This window comes from Musca autumnalis, unplaced genomic scaffold (genome assembly GCF_047663935.1).
Source record: "Musca autumnalis isolate F117 unplaced genomic scaffold, ASM4766393v1 scaffold_3, whole genome shotgun sequence".
NCBI lineage: Eukaryota > Metazoa > Arthropoda > Insecta > Diptera > Muscidae > Musca > Musca autumnalis.
Genome location: NW_027411866.1, coordinates 257,859,407 through 257,881,840, shown reverse-complemented (window position 1 = coordinate 257,881,840; position 22,434 = coordinate 257,859,407). Strand labels below are relative to the sequence as shown.

The 22,434-nt window shown below is 34.6% G+C and overlaps 1 protein-coding gene and 1 long non-coding RNA gene across 8 annotated transcripts in view; one reads left to right on the top strand and one right to left on the bottom strand.

Moving 5' to 3' along the window:
- bves (popeye domain cAMP effector bves) overlaps positions 1-11,585 on the bottom strand; it is a 91,399-nt gene extending 79,814 nt beyond the window's left edge. For 3 of the 7 annotated variants that reach the window (XM_073978110.1, XM_073978114.1, XM_073978109.1), the window contains exons 1-2: positions 11,393-11,577; positions 3,529-4,470 (exon numbers count right to left, since the gene is read on the bottom strand). In XM_073978110.1, coding sequence (XP_073834211.1) covers positions 3,529-4,104 — 576 coding nt within the window. In that variant the 5' untranslated portion in view covers positions 4,105-4,470; positions 11,393-11,577. Of the gene's footprint in view, positions 1-3,528; positions 4,729-10,753 lie in introns of all 7 variants that reach the window. The other 4 variants (XM_073978115.1, XM_073978111.1, XM_073978112.1 and 1 more) reach the window with 4 other exon arrangements.
- Positions 11,586-18,327: 6,742 nt separating this feature from the next.
- On the top strand, positions 18,328-20,094 carry LOC141397421 (uncharacterized). The gene is made up of 3 exons (XR_012411398.1): positions 18,328-18,425; positions 18,599-19,109; positions 19,189-20,094. It is a non-coding gene; the product is annotated as an uncharacterized lncRNA (long non-coding RNA).
- Positions 20,095-22,434: the final 2,340 nt, after the last annotated feature.

The following is a 22,434-nucleotide window of genomic DNA, read 5'->3' as shown; positions in this document are numbered from 1 at the left end:
TTTTTAATGATTTTATTAATTTTCTCGTTTAGAGTTAAGCTTAATGATCTGAAATTATTATTTACGTTTATTTAACAACATCTATCTGAATAATGAACAAAACGAACGAGAAAGGTCGTGGTATATGCAAAATTAAAGGAAGAAGAATAAAAGGAACTATATGAACGAAAAAGCTGGATATAGTTCCAATAGTTCCTTGTCCGGAATAGTTCCTCGGAACTAGTTCGTTCCGGAACTACACAACTCTAGCTCTATGACACTCGGTGTGCTCTATAAATTGCCCATTAAAATAGCACGTGCACTTCTTCGGATATGTAACTCCCTTGAAGGTAACTGCCATTCTGCTGTAAAAATAACAAAGCGATCCGAAAACTGGCTTTTAACACCACATCTGCGAGAAATGTTCACATTTTGGGGGGGAAGATAACCAAAGGAACAATAGGGTCCATATTCGAGCTTTATACAAAGCTTGGACCAAATAGATTTATCTGTTCGAGAGTTATGGTATGCTTCAAATTGTTTGAAACAGATTTCTTCCAAACATACTTAGGATCCAAATCCATTATTTCGATGAGGAACATTTGTAATTGTATCGTTAAGCAAAAGGATGTAATCACAAATCCATGAACTCGGAAATATCACGCAAAAAATTTTCAAAAAAAAAATGCCCGTGGGTGTTTCATCTGCGCTAGAGTCGAAGTTTAAAATTCCGGTCGAAGGTCTCTTATAATGTTGATATACATTTTATACGCGTAGCCGAATTTTGTATATGTCCAAGGGAAGATGTCTTTAATCCCGAGAGAAGAACGGTTTTCAACATCAACTTTAAATTTATTTAAATCGGACATAAGTCCACGGTACCTATTCTCATAGAGAAATATGAAAGTTATATTCAACAAGTAAAAAAAGTGTCAGCCAATGTGAAGCGAAACTTTTACCTCCGGACAGATCGAATGTATTTAAGTTCTCTTCAGAATTTTGTTGCCCTTTTTGGACATTTGAACTTGCAGACAAAAATGTGGATTAGAAATTAACTGCCCTAAGACACAAACGTTGAAATTTTGTAGGACAGGTACCCTTAGGGAGGACCGATGCGGGCCATTTTTGAAGTTAAACTAAATTTTGATAAAATATTAGGAGATCCAATGTTTGGACCAAATTGGTTGCCCCATTTAAGTCATACTGTCCTAGCATTTTAGTGACATTTTTTAAACCTCTCATCCCCAATTTTTTTTTCCTTGTACCAATAAGTATTTTGAAAACATATGATTAAAGTAAATGTCAGAACAAAGTTATGACATAAATTTCGGAGCGTTACTCCGCCTTTTTCGGAAGATACAGTACATTATTTCTGAAATTTATTTGGTAATTATTTTGTTGAATTGTGTAAATAAAAATGTTTTAATCGTTCAGGGGGTTCTTTTGGTCTTACTTTTGAAGTACCAAAACTAAAATTTAACATAAAGCTGATATTTTTGATTTAGAGAAGAATATATTAATTTGTATTGTACACAACTAATTTTAATTTTTACTGGAGTTCTAGACTTCACACTGAATAACGCACCGTAGCTATGTTGATCGAGACACATCCGATATTTTTGTTGTAACAAGGTTAAACAGCCCCCTGAGTATACTTTTGAGAAGAATTCAAAGCAGAATATGTAAAATAGCGGTACTTAGACGCTCATAAAGGCAATGTTACATATATGCAACATCGGGGATGAGTGGGTTAATATTGGGGAGAAGTACCGAAAGTTGTGGACCGGTATTGCCCATGAAACTAAGTTTAGATATAATATGACCAAGACCAAATGTTAGACCAAATCGGTTGAACAGTTCGAGAGTTATCGTGCTCTCCGACCGCCACATATGGTTACATAGGGGTTTTTTAAACCCTTCGCTTCCACAAAAATCAAAGTGATTCGAGAGCAGGTCCTAAAGTGAACTTATCCGAAATTTTGTGTCAGAGGTAGCAGAAGGAGTAGACAAATATAGTCCATATTCGAAAGTGATCTACATCTGGTAGATATAATAGGATGTGCAAAGTAGAGATTACATCGGTCACTCACTTCAAGAGTTATCGTGCGCAAAATTGCTCCGAAGATTTTTGAAGTTTTGTGGGGGAGGTACCTGAAGGAGTGGACCGATATAGCCCATCTTCGAGTTTTAACTATGCTTTGATAAAATATTACGAAAGCCAAATTTTAGACCGAATCTTCAGATCCGTTCGAGAGTTATCTTGCGCTCCAACCACTTCACAAGGTGTCATAGGGGCTTTTTGCACCTTTCCGGCCATTTTCTCAGGAAGTATGGACTTGCCCCTAATGAAACTTGTACCGTCGTATGGGGGGAAGTGATTACAAGATGCTGCAACAAAAATCAAAGCGATTCGAGAGCAGGTCCTATACTGAACTTATCCGAAATTTTGTGTGGGTGGTACCCGAAGGAGTGGGCCGATTGAGTCCATATTGGAACCTCATCTAAGTCTGGTAGAAATTTCACGATGTGCAAAGTAAAACCGAACACATTATCCGAACATTTTGGAACTTTTGTGGGGGAGGTACCGGAAGGAGTGGACTGATATAGCTCATCTTCGAACTTAAACTAAGTTTGGACAAAATTTCACGAAAGCCAAAATTGGAACCGTCAGCCAGACGGACGGACATTGCTAAATCAACTCCAAATTGTCTGAAACACATTTCGTCCAAACATACTTGGGGTCTAAAACCATTATTTCGATGAGGCACATTTTGCCCGTATGAAAGTGTATATCACGAATATTGTCAATTATTTCATATTCCATTTCAGAAAAAAAGGATACATGTTTTTCGCGCTATATCAACGATTTTTGATATGTAGGTTAAGAAAAAAATTCCCAGTACGAATCTGGTCGCGAGCCAATTTTTGGTTGTTGCGGACAAAAGTTATGGCGGTTTTATTTCGGCTTTTAAAAAAGAAAATATTATAAAAACGCTAATTATTGTATGATGATCGTACTGGTGTGGATAAGAAGAAAGTTAGTCTCCATATACTAGAGTAAAAAGTGGAATTGGGTTGTACTCTTTGACTTCAATTTTTTATACAGTAATAAGGGAAAAACTTGACTAAACAATTAGTTGGAAACATCGGATGTATTTTATTTTAGACATGTCATTGAGGTTTTCGCTAACAGAAATTAACATTGTTATTATAGAAAATCAACTGAACATTTATATAAAAAAATTATTTATTAGACAGGTGATGTTTAAAACGTTTTTGAGATTCGAAGAAAACATTTTTCCAACAAACTTCGAGGCCAAAAGTTAATGCCAAATGGTACTAATGTGGAGTGTTACATGGTCATCCCCGTTCGAAAATAGTATTTTCATACTTGTTTTATAAAGAAGTTTAAACTCATACTTCTGTCACAGTTATTAGCCCAATGACATTGGGCTCGTATTTCCGAGTAGGAACGTTATATAAATATAAATCGTTATATAAATCTAAATGTTTTAAAATAATTATGGATTATATTAATTTTTCACTTACCGCATCTATTTCTCGTTCAAAACGAACAGGTCGTAACCGACACAGCGCTATTATCAGGTATATGATGTTAATGCCAAAGAATAATGATGACCACAGTACAACATCTTGGGCACAATCTATTAAATAGCCATACATAGCTAATAGTACAGCTGCAACTACGAGCATTGAACGTAGCCATAGAATCCCAAAGGGCCGATGTGGAGCTAAAAATGCCAGCAGCAAAAAGGCATTACCTAGCTGGAAATACATATGGTGGGGTCTCTGCCATATTTGGCACTGTTCAAATGACCAGTCTACCGGGCTTGCTGAGCGTATTGTGGCATTACTATCCCATGATACAGAACCACCGCCATTTGTTACCATTAAGCCACCACCATTTACATTGCCATTGCTTCCTATTGCCGCATTCATTGTCGGATGTAAGAATATGGAAACAGCCGAAGGTACACCATCGATCACAGTATTTCCATCACTAGCACTATTACTTGAGGCTGTACTAGAGGGTAAACTGTTAATGCCCAAATTGGAATTTGTTGATTCAACTAAACCCAAGGCTAGGGCACCAATTAACAGCATTGCAATTGGGGGGCTTTATGTTATACACTTTAGGTGTGTGGGTGTGGTTGGGTTTTTTTTGTTTTTTGTAAAGCTCGAAACTTGAAGACGATTCTAGCCACAGAATGATTTGTGTCGTTGCAGACCGACCTATTGTCGTAGCGTTGTCGTCGTCGTTCGTTGGACTAGTTACTATGAATTTTGAAATTGACACTTCAACTCTATGACGTTGTACGCAAAATTAGGCGTTGCGAGTGCGTCGTTGAGGGCAAAACTGCTGATGCTGCTGCTACTGTTGAACTGCTCGGCTGGTTCAGTATTATTCCTAAAGACGAGCAATTCTTGCCTTTCAAACATAATTGCTTGTTGCTCTCGTCATTCATGTGACTGCAACGAAAATAATAGACCGTTTTTATTCATTATTATTCTGATAATTAGCCGCGGGTTGTCTCGAACTGTACCACGTTTGTCGTTAATTGTATTTTAAAATAGACGAATGATTATTACAATAATTGTTTTATATTATTTCCATGTAAACAAAAGTGATGTCAAGAATCTCCAGATTTTTGTAATTGTATTAGTAGCAGAATGCACATTTATCTTTACCACAAACCCACATCATGAAGATTTTTTTAAATGAAATGACTTTCTAAGAGTTTGTAAGAAGGAAAATCGATAAGAACTGTTCGTATCTTTGTTTATCCGTATCAAAAAATAAGTCGACTCTATAATTTTTCACATATGCTAGGTCACAAATAATTTCGGGGCTATTGAAACAGCAAAGAAAACATTTGTCGCTTTTTATTGTTTTCTTTTTTTAACTAAAGATATGAGAATAGACCGGACTAACGTTGATTAGTATAACCGACTGTCAATTAACTGAAAAGCATAGCCAGTCAGTCAGCTAAATTCGATAAACTCTTGTTGAAGACGAAGAGAGCAGCAGTCAGTAATTGTGTGAAGGCGTCACAAAGAGATTATGATAACATGTTAACCAGCCAGATAGGAGTAGGAGTTCCAAACAGGTAGTTGGCTAATATGAATATTTTGTCGGCTCCCACAACACAGTTAATTGTTAAAATGTTGTAAATTGTTTATGCTAATGAATTTCAATGGCATTGGGGGAAAATGCTTAGAGAGAGAGCCACATTGATTGGATTCTAATAATCGTCACTGCTAATAATCGTCCGTATTAAAGAAAAGCTGCGTTATCATTATAACATAAATCCTGACTTTGGGCGGGGGAACACGTTCTTGTTGCTCACAATAGGACTTGCTAAATCATCAAATGATCAACTTAGAATGATCGCCATATCTTGCAAAAAACTAGATTCAATTTAGTAAAGCAACAATTCCACGTCTCTGCCTTTCAAATAAACAAATGCAAACAAACACACGCACCCCATGTTAACATGTTACTGCTAATTTAGCAAATTAATAGAAATGTTAGCAGACAGAACATTTATTTGCCCACCGCCAACAACAAAACAAATTTATTGATGTCATAAAAACCATGTTTGGCCAAACAACAAACAACTCATATGACAAGTCAGACGACACGATAGACTGAATGCAGAATTAAAAGACAAATCAGTAGGTATGCCTGTCGTTCGTATGTACTTTGAAAATTGAAGGTATTAACCGTTTACACTGCATGGCAAAAGTATACGGCATATCGCTTTCTTTCGCATGTACTAAAGGTAAGAAACTAGGGAACATCGTTCTGGCTTCAACTGAAATTTGTTCAGCTAACAATCAAAGGGGATCTGCTACAGGCCCGTGTGTGTAACCATGTCCCTAAATGATCACTGAAATCAGTTGCTTCCACTTTCATCGATCGATCACCATTTCATATATCATATAACGGACAGACCGATCTACCTCTAGGGAAAAATTAGCAACGTCTCTTTATCTGCACCATAAATATTGACAATGCGAAACTATACGATGCCAAACTACTAATCGCAAATAGGTATATTGATAAATTTAAAATATGTATTAATATACAGAACCAGATTCTGTATTCAGTATATAATTTAATTTGTTTTAATTTAGCTGTCCTCAACAGTCCAGAATAAAATGTAGTCCTTGTCTATGCTAGGCATCGCACAATAGATTCTGCTATACTAAAGTATGTAGATTAGACTAAAAAAAAAAGTGGGCTCCTAACCCCTAATTTTTTCCATTTGATCCAAAAACCTTATATGCAATTTTATGGCGATCAGTTAACGTTAAGCTGTGCAACACGGGTGATCTTTGTTTCCATATTAATTTGTGTGGGGCCAAAGGAACATTTTCGCGAAAACTCTCTAAAAGCCACATTTATGGTCCAATCGATGGCTAAAAACGAAACCTACAAAAATTGTGAAAATTGCAATAGATTTCGATATACCTTGAATCTGTCTCAACACCATTTCGAAGAAAGGGAAGTGGGGTCTAATGCACCAAATATGGACGTCTGCACAAAAATGTCTCCAGTAATCACAATTTCAGGGGCACCTCTGAAAACGTCTGGTGTAGAAACCACCATGGTAATGTCAATATGAAGCCCACCAATAAACAGAATTGCTCTACACTTTAAGCGTGTGGGTGTGGTAGGGCATTTTTTTTATCTTTGGTAAAGCTCGAAACTTGACGATTTTAGCCACAAAATCATTTGTCTCGTTGCAGACCGACCTATTGTCGAATCGTCGTCATCGCTCGTTGGAATAGTTATTATGAAGTTTGAAATTATCACAATGAAATGGCTGAAATTTGGTATTTAGTCTTCATTGGTGGTATAAAACTTTCCCCACGAAATTTGTAGGTATAGGTCCAGGCCTTCATATAGCCCCCATAGAACGGATCCTCCCGATTTTCGGTAATTTGAAGGTTGTGGCGAAATTAATCCACCGAAATGGTATTTGGTATTTGGTCTTCATTTGGGGTATTAAACGTTCCACATGAAATTTGTTGGTATAGGCCCACGCCTTTATATAGCCCCCATAGAACTTACCTCCCGATTTTTGGTGTTTTGAAGATTGTGACCTCAATATCCCATTGAAGTGACTTAAATTTGTTAGTTATTCTTCGTTAAGGATATACAACTTTTCGCCTGAAATTTGTCGGTATAGATCCACGCCCTCATATATCCCCCATAGGACGATATTCACTTCAGTACAGTTCGTGGTGGAGGGTATAAAAAGTTCGGTGCGGCCGAACTTAACGCTTTTCTTACTTGTTTAATTTCTCATATGTCCAATCTTTTGACCATAAGGCTGTATATTACAGCGTAACGTTAAAATTTCGGTGGATTAATGTGGCCACAACCTATATGATGGCGCGGACCTATACCTACAAATTTCTGGGGGGAATTTTATACCCCCAACGAAGACTAAATACCAAATTTCAGCCATCTCGGTGTGATAATGAGGCCAAAACCTTCAAAATACCGAAAATCGGGAGATATCGTCCTATGGGGGCTATATCAAAACGTGGACCTATATAACCATTTTATGGTGGAAATGTTTCTTAGCCTCTGGAAACACAAAATACAAAGTTACAACCAATTCTGTTGTCAAATGGGACTAATACATTCAAAATATATTAAAATGACGCGTACTTTATATGGGGCGTTATATGGGGGCTATACCAAAACGTGGACCTATATAAACCAACTTTGGTAGGAATGTTTTCTGGCCTCTGAAGACACAAAATACCAAATTACAACCAATTCGGTGGTAAAATGGGACAAATATCTTAAAAATTCCTTAAAACGACGACGCGTCACGCGTCATTTTGTATGGGGGCTATACGAAAGCGTGGACCTACATAGCCCGCTTTCAATACCAAAAGTCCTACGCACAAATAATAGATTTTCCCAAAATTTCATCCACCTACGTCAATCCGTTCGGACGCTAGAGTGATTTCCACAGACGGACAGACGGACGGACATGGCTATATCGATGTAGAATTGCACGCTGATCAAGAATATATATATAGTTTGTGGGTTTTACAATGATTATTTCGAGTAGTTGCAAACGTAGTGACAAACTTAATATACCCCCATCCTATGGTGGAGGGTATACAAAATAAAATTATAATAATAAAGTATCCTAAATGCAATGAGGGAGGGATGCTTAAACTACTCCAAAACAATAATTAGTATGTATAAAAAGGGGATGTAATAATTATGTGCATACCACTGCACCACGAAATTTGTGGGTATATTAGTGACCTAGTCCTACCGATAGCAGCAGTGTTGTCAACTTTTATTATTACTTTTCAATGGTACAATAACACAGTGCAACATTTTTAAGGTGATCTTGTGCAAACAATTCGAACTGAGGATTTTTTGAAAGTACAGACCCAAACGACAAGAAACCCTAGTTGGGTTTTGTTGTGTCAGATCCAGCTCGGATTTTATGACACCATCTAAACATGGTTAAATATTGAGTTTTTAAAGAAATTCGGTACTATATCTCTGAAACTAATGCGAATCTTCTTCTGACCTCTGAAGCAAATTTGTAGATAAGGACAAGAATAAAATATTTGGAGAAATAATGAACTCGAAAAACTGCATATATTGGCTCAAATTTTAAAATATATGCAAAAATTCCACAATTTTTATACATTTCGCAGCGTATCTGCAAAACCATTAAAATATTCCCTGAAATATTATACACAACCCTTCAGAACATGTCATTGTTGTAAAATGCTTCTATGTTGTTGTTTTCAGTACATCGTTCAACGACGATTTAATAAAAATGTCAATAATGTAGTGAAATCCGAAATGCGAGAATAAACTGTTGGTGTGAACTGTGTTTGAAATACGTGTTGTAAAAGATATCATGCTAAATACCGCTGAAACAACATGAAGTAAGCATTTTAGAGTTTCAGAATGTTGTTGGCGAAAAAGGGAACTGATGAAGTTGTTTGGTGACAACTGAAACTATAGTATTTTCTACCCATCGCCCGCAACTAATCAATTTCATATCCACTTTAAAATATGTTGTTGTTATTCAAACAATTGAATTACAACAAAATATGGACTCAAGCTGAAATAAACACAAAGATTTCAGAATGTTCTAAAAAATTGTTGAGAACTTTATTTGGAAGATTTTTGCAAAAGGTTACTTGGTTCAACTCCCAATAGTTTAGCCGATACTGACCAGAATTTCAGCAATTATGTAAAATTTTCTATATTTTATAGATTTTAATGCCCTAGATGGAGTTTTTCTTGTGTGGTTTTTTCAAAAGATAAGTTCTTCTAGTTTAGGGCTACAATATTGCTAAAGACAGCAAAGCCAAATTCCTATTCGTTTCTGACATAAAAGCCTGATAAATGCAAAAGAGTGTAGATTTAGCCCGCTTTAGATGAGGTCATAAAATCCGAACTGGATCTGACAGAACAAAACCCTACTAGGGTTTTTGTAGTCTAAATATGTACTTTCAAAAAATGCATACTACAAGTTGTTTGCATTTTCAGTGTTGCATAGTGTGATTTACAGGTAGAATCAAGGAAGTAGTAGAAAAAAGGGAAGTATGGACTTCCCCCGGGAAAGTGTATATACCGTTGTGATCAGGGTCCCAAGAACTACCAATGGTAAAAATTTCAGCCCGATTCGAGAGTTGTCCTTAAACGAGACTTAAGCTCAAACAACTTCCGATTCTCAAAACATTGTCAAAGACCATGACTGGTTTTATTAGTATGTACCAAGAACTAATGTATCTTCCAACTTTTTATAGTATGCTCCATTTCGACTTTTGATTATTTCGCTGGGGTGGACTTTCATTTTAGTTATAAAAATTGTTATGAAAACCCAAAAACATATCCCCTACAACTAATCTATTGAAATTTCCTTTTTTAACAAAATGGAATACCTATTCATGTTGTAAACATAAGTTATCTTTTCCAAAAACATTCGCTTATAATATTTATGTATGTTCCCACAAATATTTATTTGAAGGAATATCAAGTGTCAGAACTATTCCCAAAATGAATCATACATGAGGAAGTTTGGTAGTATATATATATATTTTTTTTTTGTAACATTATGACCAGTAAGTCGTTATCCCTATTGCAGACACTGTATACGTAGGTGGTTTACTGGTTCAACACCATCATCAATGCCTATCGTCTACAACACAAGTTTTATTTTTGTTTTTCATTTTTGGTTAGAGGTGAAGTCATCAAGCCAACCATGGTACAAACAAATAAACTACCCGCATAGTTATATGGAAACACACATTATAAGAATGGAACTAACTTTAAAGGTATTTCCTCCTATTACTTCAAGTAACATGCAATATCTTATTAGAGTTAAATAAATTCAAAATTTAAGGTCCTGTGGAAGTTTACACTAATCATCACACAATCAATGTTACGAAATAGAATGTTTAGTACCACTTAAATTGTAATAAATATGAGAAATGCAACTCTTTCAAGAAACCGTAGAACAAAATTCCCTACTAGCCTAAAATAATTTCCATGGTGCTTCAATGTATCCCCCTCAAAGTGTTATAAAAAACGTATAGCCTAATTTGTTGGTACATCTTTAATAAGACATTTATATGTACCCGCACATGTGAGTGTGTCCACTTGTATGATGGGTGGGAGGGTGAACACATGTTATTACCCCCTACAACAAAAACAAATGTGGGTTTTTGGTATTACATGCGCCCAACTTACGCTACTACTACGAAACTTTTTGCTTGCTGGAGGAGCACACACTATACAGCGCGAAGGAAATACAAAAAAAAATAAACAAAACATTTGCACACATTTCAGTTTCAGTTCGATTTTTCACAATCTCATTGTCATGGAGATGAGCGTCCGTCGCCCGCCGACCAAAAACAATAACAAATGCAAATAATTATTATTTATTTTTCACTTATTTCATGGACTTTTTTCTCTTCTTTCTCATGGAGATATTTCAATGATATCGATGACGCCAGTATATCTTAAATTATGCCGAGCGAACTGTTGTGAACTATGAGATACTTGTAGTGCATACATCGTCACATCTATTATTACATAGTGTTATTCCTTTCGTAGAGGTTTTTAGGCCTTTTTGGCAATCGATGGAGGACATTTCAATATGAACTTGCACGCACATTTATATTCCTTGGAATATTGAAACAAAAACACTAATTTATAGGTGCTGACAACACAGAGATGAACACATGTAGGTATGTAAATTTGTATTGCATTTGAGAGCACATACGATTGTGTGTGTTATGTTTGAATAATTTAGTCAGAGATACGTTTTTCTTCATTGGGTATTGGGATAAAATTATTCCAAGTTGATTAATTAGATATTTTACTAACTCAAATTTGTTGGCACACACAATTCCGTGTCGGCTTCATTAATAACATTAACGAAATATCACTTCAAATATATAGAAAATCGCATTAAATTCACACAACAAACCCCGATAAATACTACCGATAGAAAATGTTTGCGAATCGAGTGAAGTAAGGGAGAAAAATTAATTTGTACTCACTTCAAACAGAGAAAAAACGTACACTACAAAGTTACATGCAAAAAAACCGCCGCCATTCATGCTATCATTTCCAAGTGATTAGCTTATCCGTAAGTTTTTTCCGTTATGACAGTCAGTGGAACAGTTTGAAATGATCGAATATTTTTGAAAACATACAAACAATTTATAATGTGCAAATAATAAAAAAAAAATAAATAAAAAAATAAGGTACAGTGTTTTTCTATAAACCTTAGAAAATAATTTTTCTCTTACTAGGCGTTTACACCAGACAGTTTGTCTTCAAATACAACTCTGATTTACTAACACATACATACATTTGTCGGCTGTCTTTCAGGTGTCCATCATTTTTTCACAGACAGTCGGATTAACACATTTTTGACATTTTTGTAAAAAAGGTGAGGTAATATGTGTGTTCGTTTACTCAACAATTTGTACAAGTCCAGTAACTTCTTGTAATCGACTAAGTTCTTTTGCATTGTACTGTAGAGTAAACGAACAACATCCAGTAACAATTTGTACAAATTGTTACTGGATGTTGTTCGTTTACTCTACAGTACAATGCAAAAGACCTTAGTCGATTACAAGAAGTTACTGGACTTGCAGAAATTTGTACAAATTGTTGAGTAAACGAACACACCTAATAATTGAAATGTGTTGAAAACAAAGGAACATAAACAAAAACAAAACATGTGAAGGGAAAACAAAAAGAAATCTACGTTTTTCATTCATAATTTTACAACTGTTTTTGCAGTTGTCTACACAATCAATACTTGCCCAGCAAAAAAATTGGAAGTTGTGCAATTGGAGTTATGAAAAATGTAATCCGTTCGATACATCCAACGTCACTTGTAGTGATTCAACTTGCTACCATAAAATACTTCTTTTCATCCTAAACGAGTAATAAAAATGAGCTACTGCAGTTCTGAATGAATATTAACATTTTGTTTAAATTTTTTTCTATTTTAGAGGATTTCCAAAATGTAATTATTTTTTTGCTGAGAAAATTTTAAATACGACCCTATTATTCAATATTTTCTTCGACAATTTGTCCCAATTTACATTAGGCGAGTTTACTTGCGGCAATTGTCAGTTTGATGGAGAGAGAGAGGTGAGGCATATGGTAACCCTTTGCCTCTCAGCCCCCTCTCTCACCTACAAACTGACAATTGCCGCAAGTAAACTCGCCTAAGTCCCAATTTACATTTATTTTTCCGATATTTCGATAGTCGTCGACTATCATCATCAGGGTTGTTAACTTTAAAAATAAGAAAACAATAACACTTGGTTATATAAAATTGTTAAAACAAAAATTAAAAATTAATTAACAATAATTACATTTGTTAGTTTTTGTTAATAAATTGACGAAAATTCTCTTCCACTCATGCTCAAACGTGTTTTCCTACTGAAGTGTTTTTGTGCTTTTCTATTGTGCTTCTATAGATTTGAGCACAATGTTCTGTATCTGTCTTGTAGTTGATGCGGTGTTGTGTTGGTACATTTATGATGTGTAGCATTTCCAGCATGTATCGTCGTCGGTAGTTGTTTTCTTGCGACAGTATTTGTACTTCTTTTAGATCAGGTGTATGTCCTGTAGCTGCACAGTGGGCTGCTAATGCAGTTTTTTGTTCTATTGGCTTGTTTTTTATTCTTTGGTCAGATTTATGACCACTGAGCCTTGTTTTTAATTTTGTTTTTGTGGTACCAACATATACCTTTTCGCACTTGTTGGAAGCATCACCGTTGCATTTTATTTTGTATACCACATTTGATTTTTCCTCGTTAGGAATTTTTGCCTTTGTGCGGCTGAAGAAGTTGTTGTTGGTGTTATCACTTTTCATGGCAATTTGATATTGTTCTCTATTAAACAAGTTTGAATTAGAAAAACGTTCTGAGAAACCGGGTACATATGTCGATCTCTTGTATATCTTTTCTGTTTTTGGATCTGTGTTGCCAATTTTGCTGTTTTTTACTTGTCTTATTAGATCATTAATTGTTTTGCTTGGAAAGTCATTCATGGCTAAAATCTTTTTAATTTTGATTTCATTGTGTGCTTGAAACTTTTTATCGCTAATATTGAGCACTCTACGGATGAAGTTTGTAGCAGTATTTATTTTTATGCGTCGTGGATGTTTTGAATTATAGTTAATAATTCTTCCAGACGCAGTTGGTTTTAAATACATATAACCAACAGCTACGTTTCACAATGGAGAGTGAGAAAAACGATCAGTTAGCATACCTAGACTCACTGGTAATCAGACAAGGTAACAGACTGTTCCTAGATTGGTATCAAAAACCAACTGCGTCTGGAAGAATTATTAACTATAATTCAAAACATCCACGACGCATAAAAATAAATACTGCTACAAACTTCATCCGTAGAGTGCTCAATATTAGCGATAAAAAGTTTCAAGCACACAATGAAATCAAAATTAAAAAGATTTTAGCCATGAATGACTTTCCAAGCAAAACAATTAATGATCTAATAAGACAAGTAAAAAACAGCAAAATTGGCAACACAGATCCAAAAACAGAAAAGATATACAAGAGATCGACATATGTACCCGGTTTCTCAGAACGTTTTTCTAATTCAAACTTGTTTAATAGAGAACAATATCAAATTGCCATGAAAAGTGATAACACCAACAACAACTTCTTCAGCCGCACAAAGGTAAAAATTCCTAACGAGGAAAAATCAAATGTGGTATACAAAATAAAATGCAACGGTGATGCTTCCAACAAGTGCGAAAAGGTATATGTTGGTACCACAAAAACAAAATTAAAAACAAGGCTCAGTGGTCATAAATCTGACCAAAGAATAAAAAACAAGCCAATAGAACAAAAAACTGCATTAGCAGCCCACTGTGCAGCTACAGGACATACACCTGATCTAAAAGAAGTACAAATACTGTCGCAAGAAAACAACTACCGACGACGATACATGCTGGAAATGCTACACATCATAAATGTACCAACACAACACCGCATCAACTACAAGACAGATACAGAACAGATACCGACGACGATACATGCTGGAAATGCTACACATCATAAATGTACCAACACAACACCGCATCAACTACAAGACAGATACAGAACATTGTGCTCAAATCTATAGAAGCACAAAAACACTTCAGTAGGAAAACACGTTTGAGCATGAGTGGAAGAGAATTTTCGTCAATTTATTAACAAAAACTAACAAATGTAATTATTGTTAATTAATTTTTAATTTTTGTTTTAACAATTTTATATAACCAAGTGTTATTGTTTTCTTATTTTTAAAGTTAACAACCCTGATGATGATAGTCGACGACTATCGAAATATCGGAAAAATAAAAGTGATAAAATAAAAAACTAACTACAAGCTGTTTTATATTTTTACGTACATAGTAGGAAGGAATTCGTTTACTTCAAAAGGCTATCTTCTGATATTCTCCCTGTAAAAAGCGGAGTTCCTCAAGGCTCTGTCTTGGGACCCCTTTTATTTATCATGATTTTAAATGACCTTTATGCTGCTGTAGAGAACTGGTGTGTTCCATATGCCTATGCAGACGACGTACAACTGTTGTTTGTCGGTGATTATCAACATGTTGCAGTATTGCAATCAAAAATAGAGCTGTTGTTGAAAAATCTTAGCGACTGGATGTTAGTAAACCGTCTTTCTGTGAATCCGTCGAAAACTAAGGCAATGTTGTGTTCTAATAGGGCTATTCTAGATTTGCAACTAATGTATTGTGGAGTAGATATAAATATGGTCCACAGCATGAAATGTCTGGGTGTTATATTAGATGACGAACTGACATTTGAACCACATATTGATACAGTTGTCGCTCATACAAATTATGCTCTCAGACAATTCTTTAACACTGACTCAGCATAGCCTATAAAGAAAAAACTTATTCATGCTCTCATTATGCCTAATATTTTGTATTGCTTAGAGGTATATTCAGGAACACATGCAAGATACTTGTCAAAGCTAGAACTTGCGTTTAATAGAGTTGTACGTAACCTGTATTCTCGTCGGCTCTTTGAGCATATATCCCCATACGTACAACGCTTTCTTGGTTTTTCTTTTTCTTCATTTATAAGTTTTAGACTTCTTTTGTTATTTTACCAAGTTTTTAAACAACAATCACCTCTGTTTTTAACAAAGTTCTTCTCTTTCATGCATTCAGTTCGCCTAAACCAAATAATATTGCCTAGAGTTGGAACACATATGAATGAATCATTCACTGTTAGAGTATCAAGGCTATTTAATGTGCTTCCTAACGACCTCAAAGTTTTCTGCTATTCCAATGGTCTATATAAAAAAAGCTCTTTACTCACTTTTCAGGAATCACAATGGATTGATATTCTCTTTGATTTTATGGCTCCGTAAGCTGTTTGGAGTTTCTTGTCAAAGAACTGGTTATTATTAAATTAAATAGTTAAAATAAAAATAAAAAACTAACTACAAGCTGTTTTTTATTTTTTGATGACCTCAAGCCGAACAAAAATATTAAGAAGAGTAAGTCCAAAGGTCAACTATAATACAAAATAAAAAAAAAAAAAAAAAAAAAAAAAGTAAAAATATAACAATTTACATGCACTTTGGATGAACTTATAAAATAGCAAAAGTTCTTCCCAAACTTATGACAGTGAAAAAATGTCATTCACTTATTTTCTACTTGACAACTTTGGCTAATCTGACATCGTGATTGCTGGCATCCGATTTACAGATAAATGTCATCAGAATTGTTACAAAAATTTTAATTTTTACATTCCCATACTTTTGGAACAAATTTAAATTAATATCAATATTCGATAAAAATTTCATTCGTAAGTTTTGCTAAAAAAAATCTACAATTTTATTTTGCCACGCGAATACACATTTTTGTCCTTGTTTTCGATTTTAAGATATATGGTATGTTCCAGTACTGCAAGAATCTACTAATTTTTACTATTTCTTTCGATAACATAAAGGAAAAAATGTTATCGTAGTAAAAAATAGTAGCCTCTTGCAGGTTCTGGAACAGAGCAATAGTGTTACAGCAGAAGTTTTTTGTTGGAACAATTCAGCGATACATCTACCTTTATGATTGCATAATAACAAAAACAGTACAAAATGTCAACCCTGCTTTTGACAGATTAGGCCATAAAAAGAAAAAAATTGTAATCAGCTTTGAGCTGTGGCCTACCTTTACTTTATTCTACCATATACCTCACCACCATGGTACAAATTCACAGGTAGCCGCATCGGCAATTATTGGTAACATAAGATGTCAAAATTTGACATCAATTCAATGCAATTGACACATTATGTTACCATCAGCTGGCTTGATAATGCTACCTGTATTATTGTACCATGCTCACCACTCTCTCCAAGGCATATTCATATAAGGTAGAAGTGACAATCAGCTGTATTCTTACTTTTTTGTAAATTTAGTTTTCAAAATGTAATAGGGTCTACTCATGAAATTTGAAACTTCGAAATCTGCTACCATAAAATACTGCTTTTCATCCTAAACGTGTAATAAAAATGACCTACGAGAGTTATGAATGCTTTATATTTAGATATTGCTTCAAATTTGTTCTATTCTAGAGGATTTTCAAAATGCATTTATGTTTTTCCTGAAAAAAATTTTGAAACGACCCTATTATTCAATATTTTTATTGACAATTAATTTTCAATATCAACAATGTTGTTTTTGTAAAATTGTTAGTTGTTGTAACTCATGCATATACCTTATAATAAATATACCTTGACTCTCTCCATAAAACTGACAATTGCCGCAAGGAAAATTGCCTAATATAAATATGGACTAACTAAGTCCCGGGCCACACTAGAGTAATTTCAATGAAATTTTGACATGAAACTTTGCATTTTTTGGGAAAAATGCATAATTTAAAGAAACTAGTGTACACGGTTTCATGTGCTTTGCAATTTTGCTTTGTTGCAATATTCGTATGAAACAAACAGACCGTTCTATTTTACATTTTCTTTTACTTTCATGTCAAAATTTCAGTGAAATTACTCTTAGTGTGGCCCGGGACTTACCTACAAATTTCCTAAGTCGATGGTCAGACTAGCGCGATTTCAACATGGCGACGTCGAGTTTATAGGCGTGGGGTATGAAGTAGTGAAACCCATGTACATGGTTTTCTGTGTTTGTTGTGTTGCCTCTTCTTGTTATTCGTTGAGAGATTTTTCTTCCATTTTCTTTCATTTTTATTTTCTCAACCAAACGTTAACAACAAAACAAGCATAAAAAGATTTATGCCATGTTCATACCAGCATTTGAATCACGTCGTTCGTTCTCATAATTACGTACACGAATTAACCCGTTCATACGACATGGTACACAATTCATAGCAACATGATTCATATTTTCATAGTGTTTGTTTACTGATTTTAAAGAAAGTTTCAGCCAAAAGACGAGTAAAATTAATTGATATAAACTGAAAAATATTTGTCCTTCTTACAGATATATATTCAATATTAAATTATATTATTTTCATTCATGTTTTCTATTTTCTCTAAAAATGTTGGTGTTTTCAGTATATATTCCAATTTTTCTATTTTAAAAATTAACGAGAGAGAGACCTGCCAAAATAACTTTTTGGTATACAGACTTTCCGGCAGGCATTTGCCCCCAGTTTATGTATTTCGAAACAAAAATCAAAGACATAAATACAACAAGATAAGACATTTCTTTTGCTATCATTCTTCAGTGAATGGCTTTTGAATTTAACATAATGTTATGTTACGATATGGTGATATAACATTTTTTTCTTTTATAAATTTTTACGTATTTAACCGAATTTACCGATCCAATTGACATGGAATTATTCTTGAATAGATCCCATGGCATAATAAGAAGGTAATCTCATTTGAAAAAACCGTCCTTGAGCTGCCAAATACAACCATGCATACGAAACAATATGAAAGTTGTTGTTATTGTATATCAATGACAACAATAACAAAATATTGTTTGTTTACGTTTCATTTACGTATATTTTTTGGAACAAATATTAAATATTTTTTATATTTCAGGAGAATATGTGAAAGTTTTCGTTTTTGGTGGTCTTTTGGTTCATGGAGGACGTTCCTGCGGCTGGAGAGTAACATATTTTCGTAATTTTGGTTTTCCAAAATATGTATGTAAATGGACATGTGAAAATTCGTCCCTACGACACCAAAGGAAATCGTGAAATATACCAAAAAGGAACGTTATATTGTTACTGAGTCCAGCCAACGCAAGAAGAAGAAGAATGTACAAATCAAAGAAAGATAATTCGCTTTCCACCAGTGTTCAAGATTCCTATTCGCCCCGACATCGATATCCAACAATATTGTAAAATTGGTGCGAAAACATACACATAATCATTTGAGGAATATGAAAATATCCAACGCTAAATCCACGGCCACGTTGAAATGAAGTCCCAGTGAACATGGTGTTCTGATTCCGACCACTAGCCACACCAAAACAATGGGTGAAAGTTGGAATAAAGGGCTAAGTTGAACGTTTTCATTCAGCTCGGATCGGAACCAATTTTTTTCTCAGGTAGGTCTCGTCACCCTGATAAATATATATATAGACAAAAATGTATGATTTTAAATGAAATTTTGTTCCCGTTCCCTAGATTTGCAGCTGTCCATGGGTAAAAGCCTTAAATCCCAGGCCGAAGGCCGGCTATATGGAAAAAAATTTTGTGATTTTAAAGACACTTTTGTTCCCGTTCCCTAGATTTGCACCTGTCCGTAGAAAAAGTCTGAAATCCCCGGCAGAATAATAAAATGTATATTTCTTAAGCTTTTCAATAGTATCCATTACCCGTTCAAAAATGCGAAGTTACATACAAAGGAATTTTCGGAACTTCAGAGGCCCATATCTCGGGAAGTATGGACTTCCGCAATAAATTTTATATATATTTGTGATCAGGGTGACGATCACATCAGTGAAAAAAAATTTGATTCCGATCAGAGCTTAATGACTCCATGAACATCAGGAGAGATCTTAATGATTCATAACTTTGTGAGAATATTGTATTCTTTTAAAGCTACAAGATGTTGGACATTTTTATAATATATATATATATATATATATATATATATATATATATTATAAATTTATATTATAAAAATGTGTTGTGCATCTCTTTACAACATACATACATACATATATCGTCACCATAAATGCCCGAAGACATAACCGACATGAACGTAAACAGATACATAAAGCTAAAATCGATGCTCTGGCAAAATTTCAAGCTTCTACGTTCAAAATCAACGATCATATTCAAGAAATGGCATTCCGGAAAATGGGATAATATTGCAGATTTTGTTGTAATGGAGGATCTCAAAACTAAGCAATTCAGCGGTTTTGGTTTCACTATTAATTCCCCTTCGTATATGATCGACAACATCCCATATACTAGCCTTCATAAGATTAATATTCCGTAAAACAGTTTTTAATGTTATAACGTTTTTTGCTTCCCCTGTAAAATTTAGGTTCTTCGGGCATTTATTGTGACGATATTATCTAGTAAACCAACATATAAGTATGTATTGTTTTTACAAAAATAAAACATCTAAAACTTCAAACTTATTTACATATGTATATGCACATTTTATGGTGGTACTAAACATGAGGTTCACGTTACACTTTATTGACGTTGCAAAATCTATCCATTATGCGTTTCAAATGCACAACATGGACGTTATGTCCCGGTCAAAATTTCATGAAATTATGCGTCCCTAGTTCGAGTTCCTCACTACAGCAATTTCATGATTTTACTCTACTATGAAACTCGATCTAGCGACGCATAATTTCATGAAATCACTCTAGTGTGGACCTGGATGCTTAAGAGATTTACAAAGCAACTGATGTATCGGAAGTCATCCATAGACTTCCGCTGTTTTATACCCTCAGCCATTAGACCAGGGTATATACACATTCATACGGGCAAAATGTGCCTCATAGACCCCAAGTATGTTTGGACGAAATTCGTTTCAGACAATTTGGAGTCGATTTAGCAATGTCCGTCTGTCTGTAGCGCACGCTAACTCTCGAACTAATCAACCGGTTTGGTCCAAAAAACGCTATATCTCTTGAACGGAGCAAACAATTTGGTCTAAATTATGGATAATATTCTGTTTAAATTGAGTTAGCTTCTAAAATGGCCCATATTGGTCTTCTCCTTAGGGTAACTACCCCACAAAAGTTCTACTTTTTTTGTTGAAGTTCATGATCTGTTTGAAGATCCTTTGGATATTTATACCGATGCTAAACCTTGTAGTCCTGTTTATAACGACATTATGTTTTTCGTGTTTATGCCCATGCTTTCTGACATAGTTTTCCAAAAGCTATAATTTATACGGTTACCAACTGAAACGATTGGTAGGCGCGATGGACTATGTCGATTCATTGCTTCTAGTACCTCCTCCGCAATACTTTTGTTTTAAACCTAATCCACATTTTCGTCGGTAAGTTTAAATGTTCAAAAAAGGGCACACAATTTGACTTTATTACTTGTTATTAAAAGCTCTTCCCTAAGAGGCCATCTAGTTCTTCTGTGGATGAACAAATAAAAGGAGAGGTTGACCTAAATGTGCTAAAAACAGATCCCTAATTTAAAAAATGAATGGGAAGTGTTGTTTAATAACTACGCGCTATTAAATTTTCGAAACTCCATTGTCCATCTTGGAGTCATTTCTTTCGATAGACATTGTACCAATTTTATTTGGTCACCGTAGGATTTTTTTTACTTTTTGATCATTATCTCAAGAAGCAAGGACTTGCCCATGATTGAAAGAAATATTACGAAATATTACCAGCCATATCGGCCAATATGTCTGTAGCATGGGCTTGGCCACGAAATACATATCACTGTAAGCAGGGTCACAAGGAATAAGTTTGTTATACATTTTAAAACTATCCTGCACTTAAACTGCACTTAAGCATAAATTTTATGTGGAGGTACTCGAAGGATTGGAACCATATAGTACATATCTGATCTAGGCCCGGAAGAAATGTTATGAGCAACAATTTTTGGACCAAATCAGTTGATTTGTTCGAGAGTTATCGTGTGCACCATTTTAGAGAAAATGTTTTAGCTTTTGTAGGGGTGGTACCGAAAGAAGTGGATGATATGGCCCATTCTCGGAATTGATCAATGTTTGGACATAATCGGCTGATCCGTTCAAGATTTATCCCCCAGCCAGACGGACGTACAAGGCTAAATCGACCACCAGTTGTCTGAAATGTTAAATGTAAAAATTTGAAATTAAATTGGTTTGGAATTTAAAATGTAAATAAACCTGACATGTATATTTTAACATATACATACAGACAAAGTCTGTCAAAATAATTTTGTCAATGAAGGGACGGAAAGCGAATACAACACTGTGAGCTATGAGCGTGAGGTTACCTTGTATCATTGTATCATGAATAGATCCTTGAATTCATAAGTTTCGTTTCTGATACCATTACATGAAATGTTCCTCCTTGGTTGCGATTTTGAATTAATATGCCATTTAGATATGACACCATTAGCCGGATTTAGCGCATTATCAGGTTTTATTTGCTAAATCCAGCCAAAATCTACCAGATTTCCCATACAAAAATAAATCCTCCTATTGAGTGGATTTGTTTTAAATCTGGCATAAATCCTCGTATACAACTCTGTTTTTAGCAACATGTTGCTAGAAAATACAAAAAGTTGCAAGCTGGCACAAGAAACAAGGTAGATGCATCGGTGAATTGCTACACTAAAAATAATTTAAAATGTAAAAATTTGTAAACAAGGCGGAAGAATTAAATTTGTTTTGATGTACAAAGTTGATTTTAATCAACCAAGACTAATATTTATGATGCCTAAACGATAAAA